The 23,594-nt window shown below is 42.1% G+C and overlaps 1 protein-coding gene and 2 long non-coding RNA genes across 12 annotated transcripts in view; 2 read left to right on the top strand and 1 right to left on the bottom strand.

The window, feature by feature from the left end:
* Positions 1-23,594, top strand: part of LOC126922544 (uncharacterized) — a 66,799-nt gene that overhangs the window by 11,350 nt on the left and 31,855 nt on the right. Inside the window, exon 4 of one of the 10 annotated variants that reach the window (XM_050735313.1) lies at positions 12,523-12,682. The exons of the other annotated variants lie outside the window; for them this stretch is intronic. Within the exon in view, the coding sequence (XP_050591270.1) occupies positions 12,523-12,558 (36 nt within the window). The 3' untranslated portion in view covers positions 12,559-12,682. Of the gene's footprint in view, positions 1-12,522; positions 12,683-23,594 lie in introns of those variants that run through there. 10 annotated transcript variants of the gene reach the window in all.
* LOC126922840 (uncharacterized) overlaps positions 9,945-23,594 on the bottom strand; it is a 177,417-nt gene continuing 163,767 nt past the window's right edge. Inside the window, exon 3 of the long non-coding RNA XR_007712952.1 lies at positions 9,945-9,954. This is a non-coding gene — a long non-coding RNA (uncharacterized LOC126922840). The remainder of the gene's footprint in view (positions 9,955-23,594) is intronic.
* LOC126922900 (uncharacterized) lies at positions 16,686-18,919 on the top strand. Its single transcript, XR_007712992.1, has 2 exons — positions 16,686-16,805; positions 16,850-18,919. It is a non-coding gene; the product is annotated as an uncharacterized LOC126922900 (long non-coding RNA).

Here is a 23,594-nt window from a genome sequence, read left to right as displayed (position 1 = left end):
AACGCGTCAGTACGCCCTATCTATCGTTACCGTAATTCTCTGAATACAATTAACTGCTTATTCGTGCATTTACTTTGTCATTGATACGTAGCGGCCAACTGCCTTAGGAAAAGTTTCAAGTTGAAACAGAAAATTCAAAACTAATAACCATATTATTGTGCTTTTTAATACTAACGTTGTTTTCAGTTACAAGATTGTTAGTGCTGTTTCTTTTAATCGTCGTGTTAAGGTTTTATCTCGTAATAGAGAGAGAGACAGAAAGAAAATGTGTGGATGAATGTATAATAGAAAAATATATTTGAGCAAGTTTAAGTATAAGTACAATGTGTATGCTAGTCCAGATCGCAGGCTGGCAGCGTTACTTTACGAAATAGCTTCGAAGCCATGGGTCTATGGGTATCCATACAATTACGAAAACTGGACTGTCTGCACCCCATTGCATCATGCGTGCAACGCGTGTTCCTAAAAAAACTATGAGGCTGAGAGGCTCTTCAAATTGATTTATCGCTAAACAATACTCAATGGCTTCGAGGACTAAGAAAGCTAAACATTAGAAAAGATTTTTTTTATTATTTAATTTGTACTTTACAATTTGTCCAGCTGGACATTTGGTAAATTTGGATTAGAAAAGATGTGGAGTTTTCCATTTCAGCACTTCAGCTAGAGTTATACAAGAAGGTTAACTTTTTGTGGTAATATCAGTTAATAGAAATGCATGAACGTGCTTTCTATGATATTCTTTTGGTATTGTAGCATTGAGTGAGCTACGATCGAAATCGGCATACATTATCTCTCTACGTATACTTGTTTCAATATATCTTGTTATTACAAATTCATCCACTCGTTCTTTTATCAAACAAGGCTGCGCGTTAACCATCTCAGATAATATTAATCTACGCGAAACTCTCTGTTGAGAATTGTGGATCTTAATGGCCGAAATAAAAGTAAAGGAACATTAAGGTTACACTTAGAATCCATATTAAAATAGTTATAGATTTATTTAATAAACGATTCCCAGGATCTTCGTGGATATACGTTTGTACGCGTCTCAGCTCTTTCTTTGTCTCGCCATCTTTCATACCACACTGCCAATGGAACAGTTATATTCATGTGTCTTTCGAGACGCCGCGCACACACATACTTCCGCACACTCATATTCACATACGCGTGTCGCTACTACGTGGCTAATCTAGTTTAGCACACAAAATTATACATATCTCAATACTCTCCTCCTCCTCTCTCACTGTCTTTTGATTTAAGAAACCATCGTTCTATTACGAGTGCACTGTCGTACCCGTCGTATGGAACAATATATTACCTTTTCACGTTTGAACAATGAACGTAATTGAAGGAAAAAAGGAAAAAAAGAAATACGAAATAGGAAACCGTACGTATTTCGAGAAATGTTCGAATATGATTTATCCTGATCAAATGACTCGATCAATGAATTAGACTAAGGGGGAAGAGCGGGCCTGGCGTCCTTCTTGCATCTTCGACTGTTATTTTGATCCGTCTGTTAATTACAAGCGCAACTCGATATTCCTTATTGGAATTCGATATCGACTGGCGAATTTTGTTTACTAAAGTATTTGATACGCACGCCAACACCGACATAAGCAATTTCGTTTTATAACGATGGAATGTTCGTATGAGAGGCGACGCGTAAATATACGTTTGATGCAGCCGGGTTTATACAGTTCTATTCGACCAATTACACGTTCCCGATATCGTGTGCCGACGCCGAGTAAAATTGTCTGGAAATAATTGTCGCGACCCGATATCACGATGAATCGAGCCACTGGAATCCGCGAGCTCCTCGAAACTGTAAACGAAAATGTTATCGCGATGGCGATCCGGATTCGGAGAAACGCATTAACCCGCTTTAAATCCTACGTTATCGACCGAGTGCTGGATAAATCGCAGCGAAAGTGGGATTCTTTCGGTACAGGCGTGGTCGCGCGTCTAGTCATCGAAATCGAGAAAATCGGCATCGCGTCGCTGAAGCGATCAATCCGAGCGTTGGAAAGAGAAGTTCGTGCAATCGTACAATTCGCGAGGATCTTGTTGCACGCGAGGAAGAGAGACAGAGAACTGCGTAATATTTGTCTGGCAAACGCAGTTTCGATTTACGCGAAGCCAGAGTTCGTGACATACAAACGCGGCGAAACACCTTTCGTTGCTGTTAATTATGCACTGCCGCGGTTACTAATTACGCGATATTGATGCGCTGCGATTCAGGACGCGAACCGCTTCTTTTAATGACATCACACTTGCCCTACTGAAAATATTCAAGTGACGGGATACAAGATCGTTCGGCAGAAGCGTTACGAATATACAGACGAGGAAGGAAGATTTTCTATTTGCTTGTTAAATCGATCGCTAGCTAAAACGCGAGAGAAGATCGCGCGTAAAATTTCTCTTATTGTGGCGACGTGAAGACGATCCGAAGTCGAATCCGAATTTTCATTCGCCTCATTTCGAGACGCAAACTTCCCTCCAGCGATGTTCGTTTTTCCGGTGAATGTTTTCCGATGCAGATTGCACAATCAACCGCGAGAATTTTAATTCCGAACTAGATATCTCAAAAACTCGAGACGTTTATTTCAGTTAATCCTTATGGCCCGTAGCTCGGTTATACTGGAAAATTGCAAATTTTCGTTATCTCGTACGTAAGAGAATATGTACGAGGAAACTCGACTTTTGGTAGAGTAATCAGATCTTCCTTTTTTCTTTTCTTTTTCTCTTTTTTTTTTTTTTTTTTTTTTTTTTTTGATTTTGTACTCGTTTTCTATAACAAGATGAAATAAAACAAAAGGTGATAATGGTTGTAGAAACGAAAGGCAGATATCTCGTTAGGCTACAAGATAAGACAAATATTTGTTTAATATTTAAACAAACGACAGATATATCGGTAGATGAATGGAGATATAAATCTTTCAGTAGTGTAACAGCACGATTTCTAACTCTAAATATATTTACACGGATACTGTAGACGCAAATAAAAGCCAGTTGTATTACGGCTAACTCGTAATAGCTTTGTGTATTGTTTGTGGATTGAAGTCAACGATAGGGTAGCCGGTGGTCGAGGTGCATTGTCATTGAAGGTTATCAACGATATGACTCGTCTTTGTAACTTTCACTCGCTTTAAGGCTATATTTATCCTGCTAATCCTAGTCCCGTGGCGCAAGTTACGTCGTCGTTTAAATATTTCACCGGGAATCGCGAAACTGGAGGATTACCTCGAATCCATCGTGCCAGCAGGAAGTAATAGCCCACCGGGATACACTCGTCGATTCTATGGTATACTGTCACGCTATAATTGTATTTCTAATTACGACACTGTTTGCTCGTCACATTGCTCGTTTTCTCGATCGATTTAGCCAAACAATACGTACTTTTTCTCTTTATTCTAACGTAATTAAGGAGCATCGTTTCTTAACGCGTTAACCATTACCCAGTTATTAGCTGCTTCTGACGAATATACTCGTCATGAAAAGACGGCAACATTTAGCGTTATGACGAGTATACTCGTCAGGAAGAAACTGAAGCAATATTTTGCGTTATGACGAGTATACTCGTCATGAAGAAACTGAAGCAATATTTTGCGTCATGACGAGTATACTCGTCATGAAGAAACTGAAGCAATATTTTGCGTTATGACGAGTATACTCGTCATGAAGAAACTGAAGCAATATTTTGCGTTATGACGAGTATACTCGTCATGAAGAAACTGAAGCAACATTTTGCATTATGACGAGTATACTCGTCACGAAGAAACGGCAATATTTTGCGTTATGACGAGTATACTCGTCATGCGTAAAAAGTAGTTGCAACTTGCTGTTTAAATTGGCATTTTGCAATTGCGGTAAAACGCAGTGATAAAATTGAAAAGTAAAACGGACATTTCGATACAACTTAATTCCACGTTACGACAGCCACGCATACTCTGTGCTTGACGAGCATACTCGTCATCAATTACTTTTTCCGACACATTTGAAGAGATCGCAACTGATTAATATTTTTAAATACAGTTTTACGCGATATGGCAAGATATAGTTGCTGACGATCGCCGCTGATTTCTCGTTAATATAAGTTTCAACAGATTGCTGAAGTCGCGGTTTAATATATATATATATATATATATATATATATATATAAAAAAAAAAAAACGGCCGAGTGGGGCCAGGGTGAATCGCGCGGACATGACAACATGTTGACCGTAAATGGATTAATGGGCCATGAATACGCGATACAGCAATCTGCGTATGCCAGCAGCACAGAAAGTAACACCGCACAAGCGGAACTGAAACGTGCTGCTTCTTTCTATTACGGCGTTCCGTAGCATCGACGCTTTCGTCCGGCAGATTGTTTTTCGTTCTACGAAAGCGGCAACCTGTTCCCAACCGGCAGCATTAATTTTATTAACAAATTAATCGCCTGACGTTCGTAAAGTCTTACGCTTTTTGTCGGACTTTGCGGCGATTGTATTCGATATGGGAGGTTTTTAACGGTGACGCGGTGGCCCTGGTAAGTCTGACGAACGGCCAAACTTCTCTTGGCCTGACCCTGTTTTTGCTTCCTGTTCGGCCCACGGTCACATTCTACATGGCGTTACGCGTGCCAACTAAATCTATTCCCAGGCAACTCGATTGGGATTTGCTGCGTCACGTCGTGCCAAAAATTTCTTTTATTATCTCTGTTACGTACCGCTTTGTTACGTTTCGTTGGTTATACCTTAAATTCCTTCTCCACCCGTATCTCGTTCTTGCGACTAATAATTTTGCTTTTGTCAGCGCGTTTATGTCGTTCTCGGCCAAGAGTTTGTGGCCAAGTTTGTCGAATTCGGGATACTTCATCGACGAGAAGGTCAGAATTATTCGCCCTAGTTGAATTCATTTTTCGACTTTCGAAACGGGTTATTTATTCCACACGATTCCGTGCCAACGTGTATTTCTTTTCTTATCTACAAGTTAGCTATTCGAAAAATGATCAAATTCCTTGGTAGGAAAATTAACAGAAAAAGGGAAATCGTTGGATCTACGATATGAAGGTAGACGTTAATAAAGGAATAGGTCTCTTATGGCTTGTGGCATTATTAACCATGCCACTTTATAGAGAATTGCACGACTAGTTATTATATCAACCACTTGGCCGTACACACTTCTCTAACGCGTGTTATTCGACCTAAATGCACGTTTCGCGAGGAAGGGTGAACATACTAACAACGAAGTTTGTAATTATTAACTACGATCCGTTTTGACACATCCAAATTTAGCTATTTTGTTCGATGCGTATCGTACGCCGTTAATGACAACGGATTTAATATTTAAAATAGCCAGGAAGATTTTGTTTATCGTTTGTTAAATGCAATATGAATTTAACACGGAAAGCAGGCTACTCGTCGATCGTAACATCGATCGACGAGTTGCTCCTGTCCGAAGGTGTATCGAGTATCGGAGCCATTCGTTAGCGATTCGGTCATTCGTTAGCAACAGATGTCGATCTTCTGTTTCCTGCGCGCAGCCAGGTTTCCATAAATCTTCCTTAAATTAACCGAATTAACTACTGTCTTGTGATCGCATCGCGAATAGCTCGTTCATTTCTGGTATCGCGAATTGCTGCTCCCTTGCGCGAATGCCTGTACATAATTCGATGTTCTGTACGACTGATACGTACAACCAATGTTTCGTTTTCGGACCAATTGCGTCCAGACTAATATCGCGAGAAACAGTCTGCATTCACAGAATTTGTCAAACATTTTAAATGCCACTCGCTCGTTCAAGAAACGGTCGATTTAATAGTCGCTTTCGATTATAGAAAGAAACTATATATTTTTGTACCAGATTCACCAGATATTAGAGTTAGCTGAGAATTGTCCAAGAACTTTTCACAATTTTACTTTTTTATCGATCCTTTCAGGAACGTTAGAATATTAATTACCGGAGATGAATTAAACAGCTCGTACGAGATTCGAAGCTAAAAGCTCATATATTTTTGTACCAGATTCACCAGATATTAGAGTTAGCTGAGAATTGTCCAAGAACTTTTCACAATTTTACTTTTTTATCGATCCTTCCAGGAACGTTAGAATATTAATTACCGGAGATGAATTAAACAGCTCGTACGAGATTCGAAGCTAAAAGCTCTTGAACTAAAGATCAGCTACTCTAATCGCTTCTTTGAGAAACCTCTTATATTTTATCTTCGTGGTGCAGGTATTTTAGCAGCGCAGATACATCCGTTGCTATCGAACTGGCTCGTGAAAAATTAACGATATTAATATTTCCAGCGATCTTGTACCAGACGATAGTTGTGTCAATCATCGCGAAATATAGCACGCGTGTCTAATTGCTTTCTATTATTTCGTCGAAATATAAGTCTAACTTCTCTAATGGTCGAGTTTTCGACTATTTTGAATAATACTGGAACAGCTTCATCGTGGAATCGGGGCTTGGTAAACATAAGATGGTAGTTTGCGGTTTATTCGCACGGTTGGTTACTTTGCGAAAATAAACTTGAAATTTCCGCGAGAAAAGGTTTTCGAGCGAGGAAAGGCCAGCGAGCTTTATTTCCTCGTAGGAATTTATACCTCGACGAAAGAATCGGCGAGGACTGTTTTCCCTGTCTCGAGAATTCTCGTGCGCTTGTTTGTAGCGATTTAAATAATAGAACAAACTCTTCGCGGATATTCCCTACGATTTCTCTCTTTATCCGCCACCTTCTCCCCTCTCTAACCTTCCAGAACGACACATCTACGTACATCGCGGCAAGTATATGTTTGCCGGACGTAATTCGGCAATTTTCGGCCACCTGTGCAAAATAGATTTCCCTAGTTTCCATAGCTGCGAAACCCATCCAAGAGATTTTTGTCCAGACGTGCCATTTCGATACTCCGATCGAATCTTGGCAACGAGACGGCGAATATCTACGAACGTAACCGAATAGAAAAGCGGTGGTGGTAGCTCGATCGTCGAAGAGATGCCGATCGCCTCGTTGGTTAAATCGGCGTGCGTTGCGTCCGAAGAGAAAAAGAAGGTTATTTGCTGAAAACGGCCATCGGCAAAGAATGTAAAATCGGCGATTACGATCCGCCTTTTGTTCGCCTGAGGAGCATCTTTGCGGCCGAAGATGATCTCAAGAATCGAACGATTCTCGGCTTTGTTTCACCCTTATCGGTGATAAGAGGTTTCAAAAATGGTAGCCAGTTTAAACGGATGCAATATCTTTCTAGCTGGTGTTTCCTTCGCCACGACATTTGCATACTTGGTATCTACTGCGATTCTTATCTGTCGCTCGTAGCTTACTTAGTTTTATATTATACCGCGGCGTTTCGTTTTCGCACTTTCGACGAAACTCCGTCGTTCTTCGTCGTAGGAATTTTGATCGACGAGCTTTCTCGATATTATCTGCCAACACGATACCTGTGTAGGTGAAGAGCCGGTGGAGGGAGTAAGAATCAATGGCTTGCGGTCAATTTGATCGAGCACGTCCGATACATTGGTGTTAAGGGAAATAAATGATAATGGAAGAAGCCGAGGCAGCATTGCTTTCATTGTTCTTTCTGCTCGCGTGTCGAACACTCACCAATACCCGAACTATCTTCCAGGTTCGCGTTCCAGACGAATCAAATATATTTATTTAAGCCGCCAGCTTCGTTATAGAAATCATGCGTTACACCATATTCCTCTTAATCGAATCGGCTATTTATAGCTACCAGCTGTGCATATAGAATTAAGCGGACCGCAATAATCCTAAGGAACTGTTACAAAACGAGGTTTCTTGATTTACCGTTAAGGCCGTCAATTGGTATATAACATTTTCGAGTCAAGAGCTTCCTTATGGTTATTGCTCCATCAAGTAAAAATTGCGGAAACGTGGGTTTTCCTGGAATTCCACGCGCAAGCGACCAGTGGTGGGGCGATCACCACCGAACAATAGTTTTCCTTTGCGACAGCATCGTCACCGGATTTCACTGGTTCATCGTCTTTAGAACAGTCAACATCTCTTTACCAGGTTCCATCCTTAGATCAGTCACCTACTTTGCTATCTACGCACCAGTGTAACTATCTTCTCTACGAAGTTGTTGGAAATATATAATATCTTTGAACTGTTAATCAAGCATTCTACTCATTAAACTACCTGTATTATCCTAATCGAAATAGGGGATAGATCAGTTCGTGTCGTCGATTGTGTAATCGTAACGGGAATTTACGACTCCCGTTGACGCGCTTCCTCGCGATCGCGTCTCTCCGCGACTGGTCGAAGAAACAGTCGGTTGTATGTGAGGTGGTTGGTGAAGGTGGCCACGAGAAATACTTTTGTTTAACAAAAAAGGTTTATTAAACTATTAGCAATTTACGATATCAACAATTTACGATCAACAATTAACGATCAACGATTAACAATCAAGAGTTAACACTAGAACTATAGTTACCATAGTTACCACGAAGCTTTTTCAAAATCAGTGAAAATGACTGGTCTTTAAAAAATACGTAATAATGGAATATTTATATATTTATTGATTTATTACTTTCTTACAGAGGCAATTCCATGTTATGTAGTACATTTTTGGTATTATGAATCCATCTGGGACCATGATCCCTAAACGAGGGTTGACAAATTTGTAAAATTGTAGAATCAGCCATTTCGACTGGTATTGGTACAGGTAGCCTTGATAAAAATTATTTTCAGTTTGAATACATAAAAAACAAAATAAAATTCATTGTATGAATGATGAATTATATGAATTATGATCCCTGAACGAGGATTGACAAATTTGTAAAATTGTAGAACCAGTCATTTCGACTGGTATTGGTATAGGTAGCCTTGATGAAAATTATTTTCAAATTGAATACGTAAAATACAAAATAAAATTCATTATATGAATTATGATCCCTAAACAGGGGTTGACAAATTTGTAAAATTGTAGAACCAGCCATTTCGACTGGTATTGGTACAGGTAGCCTTGATAAAAATTATTTTCAGTTTGAATACATAAAAAACAAAATAAAATTCATTGTATGAATGATGAATTATATGAATTATGATCCATGAACGAGGATTGACAAATTTGTAAAATTGTAGAACCAGTCATTTCGACTGGTATTGATACAGGTAACCTTGATAAAAATTATTTTTAGTTTGAATACATAAAATACAAAATAAAATTCATTATATTATTCTTTTAGTTATCGTTGCAAAAGTCATTGCCCCATTGCGGAAAAAAATATGACATGAAGTAGGAATTTTAAAATAAAATTGCCAAACCAGTCAATCTCACTGGTGTGGTAGTTCTAATGTTAATAATTACGTATCTTGAACTGTCTTGTTTCGCTATGACGCTAAACCTTTCGCACTTGGCAGCTCGGTGCAGAATGAATCTTTCGTTCGAAACCAAACGGATTCTTTTCTCTGTTGCCCTTCGATATCCGCACTACGCACGCGTTTATTAGATGTCCGCTACAATTGCCGCGTATGCATTCTTCCAAATATTCGGCGAAAGAACCGTAGGGATATCGATGGTACCATTAGGCACGTCGGCCTTACGCTTTGAAGGTATAGCGCTTTGTATCGCGAAGCCGTTGGAAAGTTCCGTGGTCGAGTGCCACCACATATGTATCTTCAATGACCGGCGTATTCATTCATAAACAAAGAACACGTAATGGAAAAATATCGTAAAAAGTATGCAATTCAGGTCTGAAGGTTGCAAGCTAAGCGACACCGGCCACGTTCCAAGAAATAGCCTGTAGCATGGCTAACGAATGAATTTGTTTCCCTTCGAGCGTATCGAATCGCGTACGATGCTCTTGCGAGGAAAAGGCCGTTAGATGGACCGACGTAAAACACGGCCGGCGTGGAAATGCGAAAGTTTTTTCGACGCGACGCGACGTTTCGTGCCTATATGCTACGTATTTATAGATCACGCGAGCTACACAGCCAACAAAGGCACGGCCCTACACACGCTTGGATCAACTATGAATAGTCGTCTGGTGCCGAAAGTCGGCGTGATTTATGGGGCCTGCCACGGTGTATTTTTCTGCGAACATGCCGCGAAGAAATGGAAAGAAATGTGCTGGCGACATTAGAAAATAGCGAAAATTTGCACAGTTGTATTTTAGTCGCGTGACTCTGCCGGCTAAACGACGCGGAGGCAGTTTTGGTAGCACGTGCTTCGGTACTCGCTGCGTCGTCGCCGAGAACGCTCAGGAAGGTGTGAAACTCAGCGGCGAGAAGGGAAAATAACGCGAGAGATGGAAATTGTTGCCATACGCAACTTACGTCTTCGCGTATCTTCCGGAGAAATGTAGGAGCCGGAAGGAGGGAAACTTGCTGGGAAAATTAGGGACGGGACGAGTTAGAAGGAAAATATGTTTCAACTGCGAGAAGAAAATGCCGGCGAAGGGTTTTTCATTTTCACAATGTACATGACAGCGCCTACGAGCTCAAATTCCCCGAGTGTTCTTCCTCCCATAGTTTACCCTCAATTAACTTTTGCGAACCAGCCACTTTTACTTATGCGGAAAAATGCGAAAGCGTGTGCATATTCGTCCACGCTTTCGTGAAGACTAAACTTAGATTAAACTTATCTCGTGATTAAATTTCTCGCGGTGAAAAGTTTGAAAATATTGAAATATCCACTCAATTTTGGAAGCTGCTGCCGCCTTTCAATTACGAGCACGTCCCTTTTATTAAATTTTGAAAACCCTCATTAGCCTCCACGTGTTCGTCTTTATTAATTTCAAGTAAAAAAAAAAAAAGAAAAAGAAGATATACATTTTTGGATACTTCGTCCGGCTTATGGATTTTCTTCTGCAAACTGCAGCGCCAAGATTTTACGTAATTCCCTTCCGTTCCGTTGATTTTTATTCTAATAACGTTAACGGCTGGGCCGCGACGAATTAATCTCGATGGGAGAAACGGAAATACCGATGGAAAGTGTGCTCGTGCTTCTACATCGTGCGCGGTTTCGTAAATCATCCTGACGAGCTAATTACATTTCAGCTTCGCTGGGAAAATTGATATCGAACGCGCACGGTTCATAATCGGTTGATAGTTTCGAGGCAGAGTTACACGCGCTTCGATAGCATGCGCTTAAAAAATATTTTCTGCATGATCGTTTCCTCGTTGAATAAATATTTGTCGTTAGATAGCGCGTGGTAATACTCTGGAACGATTGAAGGTAATTATAACTTCGTTGTCGTTAATAATCGCAACGATCAATTAGGCTAGTTGGCAGTAACGCTGATAACGAAGATGATTTAATTATCGGAAATATACTACCGCGTGGTTATCATTACGAGTATTGCACGATAGGGCAAAATATTAGATAGAGAAATTTCACTCTCGCGTAAGGTATACATTTTCAGAATACACAGCTACAGAAACATATTTCTCTAAGTTCTCTCTCTAAACAGTTAGACATAGGTGTGACAATTTTTCTCTCTTAACACGTTCTGCTCCTTAATACTCTTTCAAACCTCTCTTCTTTGGCTCTCGCTTTAAACACCCTCTCATCATGTAGCTACCGTTCATCCTTCACAACACTCACCCCATCGTATACGCTCTCGTTGTCGCCCAGCCTCTTTCATCTACTTCTAGGCTCGTTTTTCGCCGCACACTCTACCATACTTGGTCTTACAACATTTTCTTTTTTTCCTGTTCGACTTTACACGCTACTCGTTCTATTCGCTCGAACGATCTCTCACGGTGGGATTAAAAAATTCCATCGTTGATCGGCATATTCAGTACATTGGTAAGCCGCGACAAGTTAGGACGCTTGCGACGATTACGCTAAATTAATTGTTTGTACGACGATGCGCTTACGAGTACAGTTTAGTTTGGCGAGCAAGTTGTCAACGCTTTTCTACGGAGACGAAGGAACGATTTCACTCCTGTTCTGTATTAATATGCCACATCTGCAGCAATTGTCGTCATTCTTGCATCGTATATATATATATATATATAGCGTGTCTAGTTAGTCAGATTTATTAGCGGGGACATAATGCGGAGTCCGTCTGTTTAGGCAGTAGTTTGTCCCAGTTTCGGTCAGACGTCTTGGGACGTTTAAGGGGATGTCCTGAATTAAAATGTTCTAAAACAACGTCTTTTTGTGATTTTTTTTTTAGAAGGGAAAGAAAGTAACGAAGTTATTGAATTTTGAGGCATGGTTTTGTAAATATTTAACGAATACAAACAAATTTTGTTTAAAGTAAAAGAGAATATTATAACAGATTTGTAAACCTATTTCATAGGCTGCAGTTTCCTATGAACACTATGAACACTTTTGTGTTTATCAACATAACGTCAATGGAGACGATTTACAGTGAGATCCGTTATAACGAGGCGTGATAAAGTGCAGGCGTACCGAGCCAACATTCAAAGTCGATTTTCTCGAAAACAAAGCCTCAAACGAAAAATTTTTATTCTATATTTTCGACTTCTTTTTTCGCGTAGAATCACCCCCTTTCCGCTTGTACCACCAGTTACCAACCACCCTGTATAATAATTTAATCCTTTTTCAGTCAAGAATTACGAGGTGGATCTTTCACGCCGATTGAAAACTGCAGCCCATGAAATAGGCTTACAAATCCGTTATAATATTCATTTCTATTTAAAAAAAAATTTTTTATATTCGTTAAATATATATAAAACCATGCCACAAAATTCAATAGCTTCGTTTCTTTCCTTCCCTTCTAAAAAAAATCACAAAAAGACGCTGTTTTAGGACATTCTAATTCAGGACACTCCCTTAAGTCGCAACCATTTGATCTCCGTTAGCCGGTGCGTTTTATTTTTATGTTCCATTCAAATTTTCTTGCAGTTCACACGCAGGATCGTTGGAATAATTGTTCCATCGTACACCTGTCCTGTATAATCCGCTTTCAGAGACGAATTTCGAGAACAATCCCGATTTTGAATCTCGAATTGTTCGACATCTGGCGATCGTTACTGATTCAGAAACGACGTCATCGTTACAGTTCGAATGTTGCTCGCTGCTTGGTCGATATCGCGCGCTATTTTTTCCTTCGAATATCAATGGACGATATCTTGGAAACGTAGAAGACTTCCAATTCTATCGTGATAATTATACGATCGGTAGAGAGGTGAGAAATTCACGGAGAGGCTGCTGAAACGAATTGAAGATTGCGATTGCATTGCGAAGAGATGGCAGAGGCGAGCAAATTATTTCGCTCTCGACTTGCTACTTGCTCGGTCATCCCAGTTTCCTTCGATTTTTCAGCGGCGCGTTCAAGCTGTTCGCCGATGCATTTATCAACGTGCTGACACGCGCCATTCGTCCGTCGTGGAAACACGAGTTGGCCGGTTGTGGATTTGCACGATAAAACGATTGGTCAGGATCTGTCCGATGGAAAACTCGTAACGCGAACTCGATAAGTTCTACGTTCCGTTTTTTTCATTCCTGGTTTTGCTTGATCGATGATTTACGAGATGATTTACGAGACGCAAGGAAAATATCCGAATCTTGCCAGCGATTAAAAACGCCGCAGCCACGTTCAAACGCGACTAATTCGTTTCGTCTGACGTTCTAGGAATTCTGCCTTGCAGTAGATCGTGGCAAAACAATTCTCGCGAACCTGTGCAGAGTTCTGCGTTCCTAATTACCGTTACAGGCAAATAGGTTCGATAATGGGATTAGTTAGATTTGCCACAGCGTCGCAGTATTATATCAGGTTGTCCGAAAAGTTCCTTTCGTTTCATAAGGTTTCTGTTTTATATTATTTTATTGAATTAGGTATGATCCATTTCGTTCTATTTCTATTAATTCGTTCGTGCATAATTCAATAAACTGATATAAAACATTTTGCGTCTATTATTTCCTTATAGAAGGAAAGAAACTTTTCGGACAAACTATATAATCGCGCGTGGGAGGTGCACGAAGCGAGAAGAAGAAATGAGAGCTGCCGGGAACGAAGGTTTAGCGAATACAGAATTCACGAATTCGACTGCAATTGCAAATTCCAAACAAACAGCTCCACCGTCGATGAACCGTTCGCCTACTCAGATTCACCCGAGCAACTTGCTCGAATCTGCGAACAGATATCGATTTTCCTCATCGTACGATGTTTCCTCCATCGTGCGATTTAAGAAAAAAGACAGAATAGTTGCAAATGAAAGGTTTGGTGTCGATAGAAGCGAGCGTGACGTTTCAACGCCCAATCTCACGTTCCTCCTCTTTGATTTTCCGCGGTTCGCCGAGCAGCTTTATAGCCAGCGTTTCAGCGAATGGCAACGATTTTGGCGGAATAGCGCGCGCGTGTCAGAAGCGATCGTAAATTCCCAGGACTCGTTTCTTTCCAAATAAACAATTCGGAACGATTCTTGTGAAACGCGAGAATCGAAGGTCGGCCTAGAGGATCCGCGAGCCCGGAGGATGTGTCCACGGCCGATAAGCGCATCCTCGTGTTTATCGGACTCAGGATACACCGCAAGCACGACGTGACGTATTGATCGCAATAATAGAGCGATTAATAGTTGGCCACGCAACTCTCGTTCGTTTCGTGCTATTATTAATCGGACATCAATCGAGCGTCCCACTTAACGTTTAATTGTGAACACGCGTGCCGGCTTTACACCCAACGTGGTTATATATTTCACGCCAGACCCTTTCACGCCGTCCACGCTATTGTTCCACGAGTGCTTCGTTTTTTGCGGGTCGAACATCGATTCGCGCCGCGGTCCTTTTCTTCCCTTTTTTCCTATTACATTTTACGAATACTCGCGCGTTACGTTGCCCGCACAGCGATTCTCCGTGGAGCGGCCACGTTCTCGGATTGCAGGGATCGCGTTCGAAGTTGCGCTTCAACGCAAAGAAGAATCCCGCGGAAGGGAAAGTCTGTCGCGCGGCTCGACGGTGAAGCTTCCGTTCGTACCCGATCCCTCGTTACGTCCATCACCGAAGCGAAAGAAAGAAGTTCTCGGAAGTTGATGGCGCACCGTTAGACACTATCCTTTGTCTAAGCACCTGTTGCAAGCGACGCCTGGTTACAAGCTCGCGCCACACAGAAACACGTAAGAGCAGACGTGGGACGAGGCGTAGCTTGTTTCGGCTACTTTGTCCGCTTGCGGCGGACTCGTTCGTCCCGGCCGCGGCGCACTGGTGCAACGCCTTCCTCCTTCATTTCTGTCCGGTCAATAGGTGGCTTTTCATTACTCGAAACGCTCGCTTATCTAGCCTTTCCAGCCGTGTTAAATCGTAACACTTTCTCTCTAACGAGATCCATATTTCCGTGCCGTCCTGTACCTTTTTTAGCCGCCGGACGTGTAATTATTCGCGGTAAAATTGGCTCGCATAAACGTACTACCTTTTCACTGGCCGTACAATCCTATTGCTTTATGATTTACAACCGTGTCAACGTTTACACGGTATATTTTTAAAGTGACCACTGAAACGCCTATTCTATTTATACAGATTGTTACGCGCGGATCTGCATTTCTTTTTTCCTTGGAAATGCAAAACTCTTTCATTTAAATAAATCAGCATGTAAACCGTGCTCGTTACAATAGTAGAAATAAAGATATTAGACGTATCGCTGACGCAGACTCCCTACCCCTTTCCTTATGTACACGCGTCCTGTTATACGCGTTATGTACACATATATGTGGTCAGATACACGTACAAGTACGTGTACATATATATACTTATATCCAGAAGTGGCGTAAGTTCGATGAGCGATACGAACGACGAAGTTGGATTTGTGTCTGCGAAGGCCGAAACGACGTCGCTTCTCCGGTCGATTTGGTGTCAGGGCGACGTGACGCGTCAAATGCGAACTCACGTTGGCAGAAAGTTCAATAACGCGGCGATCGATCTTTCTTTATGGTCATTTTTTTAGCTCTATTCTACGTTTAACATCCTCGTAAACTGCTCGCACGCGTTCAAACAAATTCGCATCGAGTAAAGATATGTAGCGGCTTATGCGTCTTAGGACGTTTCGATATGAAGATGCCTCACATAGTTGTTTTGCCACAAAGGATTAACACTATACGAGGTAATGTAATAAACAAACTCTGGACAAAGCAATTTCGCTGCTATGTGCAACCTACAACCGGCGACAAGTTCAAACGTTCCAGTACCTCCCCTCGATTAGTACAAATAGACGACTATGTTCTCCAAGAGTCAGTAGCGCGAGTCAATATCAGTATCAAGTCATTCAGTCAGTCAGTCAGTCGTGCGAATGAATATCAATATCGACTCAGTCAGTCAGCCAATCAGTCAATCAGTCGTGCGAATGAATATCAGTATCAAGTCAGTCAATTAGTCAGTCAATCAGTCAATCAATCAGTCAGTCAGTCAGTCAGTCAGTCAGTCAGTTAGTCAGTCGCGCGAATGAATATCAATATCGAGTCAGTCAGTCAGTTAGTCAGTCGCGCGAATGAATATCAGTATCGAATCAGTCAGTCAGTCATGCGAATGAATATCAGTATCAAGTCAGTCAGTCAGTCAGTCAGTCAGTCGCGCGAATGAATATCAATATCGAGTCAGTCAGTCAGTCAGTCAGTCAGTCAGTTAGTCAGTCGCGCGAGTGAATATCAATATCGAGTCAGTCAGTCAGTCAGTCAGTCGTGCGAATGAATATCAGTATCGAATCAGTCAGTCAGTCATGCGAATGAATATCAGTATCAAGTCAGTCAGTCAGTCAGTCAATCAGTCAATCAATCAGTCAGTCAGTCAGTCAGTCAGTCGCGCGAATGAATATCAATATCGAGTCAGTCAGTCTGTCAGTCAGTCGTGCGAATGAATATCAGTATCGAGTCAGTCAGTCAGTCATGCGAATGAATATCAGTATCAAGTCAGTCAGTCAGTCAATCAATCAGTCAATCAATCAGTCAGTCAGTCAGTCAGTCAGTCAGTCAGTCAGTCAGTCAGTCGTGCGAATGAATATCAGTATCAAGTCAGTCAGTCAGTCAGTCAAGCGAATAAGTATAACGAATCAGTCTAACAAATCAGCATAACAATTAGCATCAGTACCGCAGTATCGCGCAATCTCATAACGAATATCATCAAGCGAGCAACGCTTGCGATTAACTTTGTATTCTACATTTTAAAATATCTGTAAATATGGTTCATTGAATTAACTCACCTCCTTATTACTGTAACCAACAACACGTCTCACCATCCACCACAGATACAAGAAAGAAAGCTATTCGACAGCGTATAATTAACAAAACAGCAAAGAAGTATAATAAAACAGCAAAGAAATGCGCGTGAAAAGGCAGTCGCTGAACGAGCGACGATCTTAACAGGAGATTTCGCGGCGCGTTAACGAGATACAGTAGTTTCGCGATACGCAGATTCCGCGTGTAACCACGGAGAGATAACAGCGCGAAGCAAAGATCGCGCGGCGCAATTGAAGGCCATCTCGGACTAAAGAGACGGCAGAGGCCAGGCAGACGATGAAATGCCTTTCAGAAAGCGCTATATCGTGGAATAGAAGTTTTATTCGGCGGAAAAAAGCGAGCACATGGGGCGGGGAGATGAAACGGCGACAGCCATTTCGCGCGATGCAGAAGTGTGGAAAATGGGAGGGTTTGGCGGAGAAGGGTGCGAGTGGTACGCGTAGATTCGACTGCGGTTGCAACGACGTTAAGAATAACAAACGAGAACGAGGGCAAGAGCGAGGTTGTAACCCGGCACCGGTTTTCCGTTGTCCCGACGTCCCGTTAGTATCGTCTCGAACGTTTCGTCACGCTCTCTCGGCCGAGCAAAAATTACGTGACACTGAACCGCCACTGTTTGCCCTCCGCCTAGCGCCATTCGGCACACCGTTAACTTTACCAAACTTCACCGCGCTGTTATCACGTTGACTGCCGCGTCACCCACGTTCGGGTGACAGCAAAGTTTCTGCTAGGTCCTCGTCACCCATATTCGGGTGACGATTACTTGACTACTTGCTAAGGATTACTTGACTAAGGATCGTCGTAGGTATTTGAAAAGATATTCCAGAGGAAATAATAAAACTATCGAATTGTTATAAAAGTAATACGAAAATGGTTTATTAAGAAAATTATTTAGAATGGAAAAGTTTGAAGCATTCTATACAAAGGTGAGTTTGGCCGGGACAATTTGGACAATAAGTCGTTGCTTTCTTTAAATTCTCCCGTGCCTTTGAACGGTCCTTTCGACGTCTTTTATCTGCATAACACAATTTGCATGTGCGTCTAATGCTTCTTCCGGAATCATTTGTCCCAGCGGCGATATCATGCTGAGGATTTTTTCTATCTTCAGGCAACCCTAATAATTTTTCAGCTAATATTTCTCTAAATCTTCTAATATTTATATCCTTCCTTGTTGCAATTTTCTGACGCAAGTAAGTTTATTATTTCGTCGTCAACGAACAGCTCAACACATCATATGGATTAACATCGCCATGGATTAATGGCCTATAATGGATATTATGGATTAATCGCCTATAATGAGACCGTCTGTCTCAGGAAAAGAAAATTACTTCTGCCGACCACTGAATTCATTCAATTCACCAAACTGAATTGTACTTTCCTCGGTATCATCAGTTTTTCTTTCTTCCTCAATGACCAATTCCTGTCAAATCTCGTCAACGATATCTTCATTACATTCAGTATCACTACGATTGTACTTATCAATATCCGAATCAGAATCAGACGATGTAATTCTACTTATATTTCTATTTCTAGGAAATCTGATTTCTCCCTCATTGCTACTACTTTTTCACTGCTATTTCGCTCACTAAGAAATAAGTTTCCCATTTTTCTTTTCGACATTGTAACGAATTAGGGCGGAGATCTTAAGTTATCTAAAATATCGGTGCGAGTCTGGCAGAGTACGCTTGTTGCAGCGACACTCGTGGCCTGAAGGAGATTTCATCGAAAACACGCGTAGCAGTGAACGTGTTGTATCATTAGTTCGGTATTTTTACAAAACTTTCCCTCAGGAGATCGAATACATTTTTGAACGATTCTCGAGTTTTTCTCGACCAGAGGAAAATAGCGGCGTACCGAGTTTCAGCGGCCCGCGGGGTAGACGGTTTCCTTCTCGTTGCTTCGATTACGAACTTTTCACCGTTTTATGAAATATTTCCACCGAGGCAATTTATGCTAACTGGCCGTGGATTATTCCCAGCGACATGTTTAACGATTTCACCTAGCTTTCTACGTTTCCGCTGGTAGTTTGATCGATCGATTTAGCTAGATCAGCCTGTTAGTTGGGTAATTGTCAAAAGCGATTATTATAGCGCACAATGGAACGTCGATAGGGGGTTGGTTATTGAGTATCGACGCGTCTGCCCTATCAAGAAACGTTAACGGGAAGCGATGAATCTACTTTCGGCAATCGTTAGGTCGCTTTGAAACGATCGGACGGATGGCTGGGAAGATTGGCGAGTTAAACGAAGAAGAGATAGCGCAAATTATAGCTGGCGTGTATTTTTTTTTTTTTTTCTTCGCCGGGAACGAGAAGGAGAACGCGAGAGGAGAAAAGTTTGCCGACCATGGCCGCTGCGATGCTATAAAAATAGACGGGGTAATGAAACATTAATGTGGAAATATGGCACGGACGTAAGCGACCGGATAAACAATTATAGCGCGACCTGTCGCGCGGCGGATTAATTTAACGAGAACAAATTAAAAAGAGAAAGGAGAAGCCATCGAAGAACGATAGTTATAAATCACAGCGGGACTGGAAAATCGGTGATTCGATCACGAAAGCTTTGCCAGATGGGTAAATACATAGATGTGCCGATTTCCATTTCCCTTTTAAATCTTCCTCTGCCTCTACCTTTTTTTTTTCTTTTTAATCCGTTGATATTTCGTAAACGCGTTTGATAATTCGTTGAACATTATTCGCTCACCTTTCGCTGTTTCAAAGCTTGCTTTGTCCGCGTGAAATTTACACAAAGGGTCGGCTGTGTTTCGGGAAAATGGCTTTCAGCGTTTCTATCCGTTTCACAGGAGCGCGTAGGTGTGTGTTATAACGATCGCGGAATTATCATACAATCGAAGCATACAACGATCATTTGCTCGAGTGTTTCATCGGCTCGTAAGCAACGTCATTGAACTTTCGCATCGAGTTAAGCGGCGATTAAGAAGGCGAAATAGCGTGTAGGCAAATAATTCGCGTGTTGAGAAGTGACAAAGCAAAAATTTCCATAAAGCCCATGGACGACGCGGTGCAGGGAAATTTCGCGTAAAAACATTACCGAACGCTACCACGTTGCGTAATAAAACATCACCACGCGACGTCCAACGTCCGGCCATGTCGCGCAGGTAGGCGAACAGGTAAAAGTAAATATAGCAGCGAGAAGCTTGCGCATCTGACCTGGGGCCGCAGTTTGTTCATCCCTCGTATAGCCCGCACAGGTTCAGTACAGGTTCTGTAGTATCTGGTGTAGCGGTGTTCGTAGCTTAGTACGCGTAGAGGCACGGAGAGTGCGAGAACGCGAGAGGTAGAGGGAGAAACCGACAGAGAAAGAGAACGGCGCAGCAAACCCCTAACACTTCCCCACGCCGATTCACGGCAATGCGGTACTCCTATCTATGTTTAATAGACTGCATAGGCGGCGGTAGCAGCACGTTGTCGGGTCGTTTCAACGCGCCGCCTTTGGAGCTTTCCCTTTTTCTATGGATCAACTCGTAAGAACTCATTATCCGGCAACGCTCGCTTCCGAATTCCCGCCAGTTCATCGATTTCTCCGCGTACTCGCCTTATTAGATTTTCAACGACCATTATTTTTAATCGCAATATCTTCTTCTTTCGTGTATTTTCCCTTTGCCACATTCGTGCGAGATATTGGCTTGGCAATTAAGTGATTGCGAGTTTTGTTATTAGGCGGTATCGACAAAATCCGCAATCACTTAGTTGCCAATCTAATATTTCACATATTTCAAGATATTTGTTTATTCGAGCTAAGGTTCGAGCTAGCAAGACTTTGTAAATATTTAAGAGCTTGTTTGTTGTTGTTGTCGGTAGGTGGTATTGACAAAATCACTTGGTTGCCAGTAAACAAATGTGAAATATTGGACTGGCAACTAAGTGATTGCGGATTTTCTCGATATCACCTAATGACAAAGGCAAAGCAAGATATTTTCTCGCGCGAGCGATGACGGACGACGTTAGAAACGGTGGTTACAGCGATTACACTCTCGGGCTAACGAACGTAGCCAGGTTCGAGCTAGCAAGACTTTGTAAATATTTAAGAGCTTGTTTACCAGCGGTGATTAGTGTGTAGCGGCGCTAGTCTTTCGACGGAGATTAAACGCTGTTTGCATTTTTATAAACGCGTTGCCGCTGTTTAACGCGATTGTGTGTTGCGATTTTAGCAAACGCGTTCTCACGGTTCCACGTAGTACGCTAGTAGTATGGATCGGCATAGGTCAGACGGTCGTCCGTTCATTCGGTTGATTCTTCAATGTCAAATACATGGAACGTTTTGTGACGTTGTCGAAGTGAGACAGGGCTGATCAGACGACTATAGAATACGCGTCCAAATAAAACTGTACACGTTATAATCCGAAGGATGAGAATGCTTGCTATCTGGTCGTAGACGTAACGAAACACGACGATCGTAGCACGCCCTGTTTCCCTCTTTTCCCTTCGTTTTCCTCTCTTTCTAAAGTACTTGTTCGCGTGTAGCATTAACAAGTCTTACCAGCTTTGAGGCACGTGGAGGAAGAATACATTGTGAAATTCCAGCGACGTGCCAGCTCGCATAGTTACGCTTGCAACACGATTCTCGCATGATCGTCTCGTACTCCCTGCAAACGTCCTTTCGTAAATAATTCCTCGTTCATCCGGAATAATCTACGTGTACCACGGACTAACCTGGACTAGCGCGAAATACGGCTCAGCGAAGCGTACGGAGTTTTGAAAATGTTGAGAATTGTGGATCTTAATGACCGAAATAAAAGTAAAGGAACACTAAGGTTATATTTAGGATTCGTATTAAAATAGTTTTAGATTTATTTAAGAAACGATTCCCAGGATCTTCGTCGATATACATTTGCTCGCGTCTCAGCATTTTCTTTGTCTCGCCATCTTCCATACCACGCTGCCAATGGAGCAGTTACATTCATCTGTTTTCGAGTACACACATACTTCTACACACTCATATTCGCATACGTGTGTCGCTACTACGCGACCAATTTAGTGTAGCAGAGAAAATTATACATATTTCAATAGAAAAGTTCCCCATAGAGAGCTCGGTGCGCCAACATAGAATCGAGTTGGACGAAATGTACGAAGATTGGACGGAAATCTGTCACGCCGGAGTAACGCGCGTAACTCGCGTTCCAATGGATTCTCTGACCTACAAACGTTCATTTCTCCACGTTTGCTCGAGGAAATCGTTAATCGGCACGTGGTTATATTTTACTTAGGACAACGAAGCGGAACAAGCTGAGGATCGTTCGTTTTACCGAGAATTGAAGGAACGCGATAATCGTGCACGTTCTATCGCGACACTTTTGCCAACTTGTGTTTCGGCAACTGGCAGATTCGAAGGATCGAGCAAATGCGGTATGGTCGGTGAACGCTAAAGCAATTTTCGCTCGAATAAAAGTCCATCGAAGCGTCGCGTCGCTCTGCTTTCCACGACTAGACGCGCTTTCGATTATCGGCCACCAAGTAACGACTGAGAATTTTTCGGGTCACAAGGGCGCGTGGTGAATACTTTTTCACCCGTAAATGCTCCTATGTAATCTCTTCTCGGAAAGAGGTTCTCGTAGAGCCGATACGGCCAGCTGCATTCATGCCAACTTCTCTTCTCGTCCAAAAAACTGCCTTCTTACGAGAAAGAAAAAGAAAGCTTTCAACCGATCGAATTCGCCAGCTTCTCCTCGATTTTCCATCTTACGTCGTGTTTCCCCTATTTCTACAATACGTTCACTTTGATTTCCCTCGATGTATCTCAAACATCTTTCTAAACGTATTTCACGTTGGCTCGAGTTTAGCCTCGTACAACGTAATCGTTGCGGATTATTGCGAGCCGAGATCGAGTCTGTTGCGATAAACAGATGCATCGCGCCACGTTCTTACGACGTTACGAACAGATTTATTCGATCTGAGAAACAGAAATGAAATCGCAAGAGGTTCCAAGACCAATAGCAGCAGCCTCGTATCTTCGAGTAGATTGTGAACGCGGTCCAATAACGCGCATGTAATAACGTTCACGGTCGGACAGTCATTTTCCTGCGACACGTTCGATATTCCACGTTCCGATACAGTTCGATTTACGCGCCGTTGCGGAGACGGATTATCGTAGCGGCAGAACCACGTTCTAATGCATTCAGGTGTTAAAGGACGTTTAAACAGCTCGTATCAAGTAACCAGGCGATGGCCGGATTTATGTCAATATTTATTCGCCCAAGTACACAAGCAACGATAAGTACGTTGCAAGCGAACGAATATAAAAGCTGTTGGATATCCGATGGTTGTACCGCGACGAAACGTTCGATCCTACGTCTCTGCTGGTCGTCGAGTCGCGTTTAGGTGGTCGGAACGATCTCAAGTCTCGTCTTTGCCCTCTAGCCGGTGCTCTATCGAGTATCGATCCGAGCTAGACACCTGCTATTCTGTAATCTGCGGAATTTTTAATCGACTATA

Source organism: Bombus affinis, chromosome 1 (assembly GCF_024516045.1).
Source record: "Bombus affinis isolate iyBomAffi1 chromosome 1, iyBomAffi1.2, whole genome shotgun sequence".
NCBI lineage: Eukaryota > Metazoa > Arthropoda > Insecta > Hymenoptera > Apidae > Bombus > Bombus affinis.
This window is presented reverse-complemented; position numbering and strand designations above follow the sequence as displayed.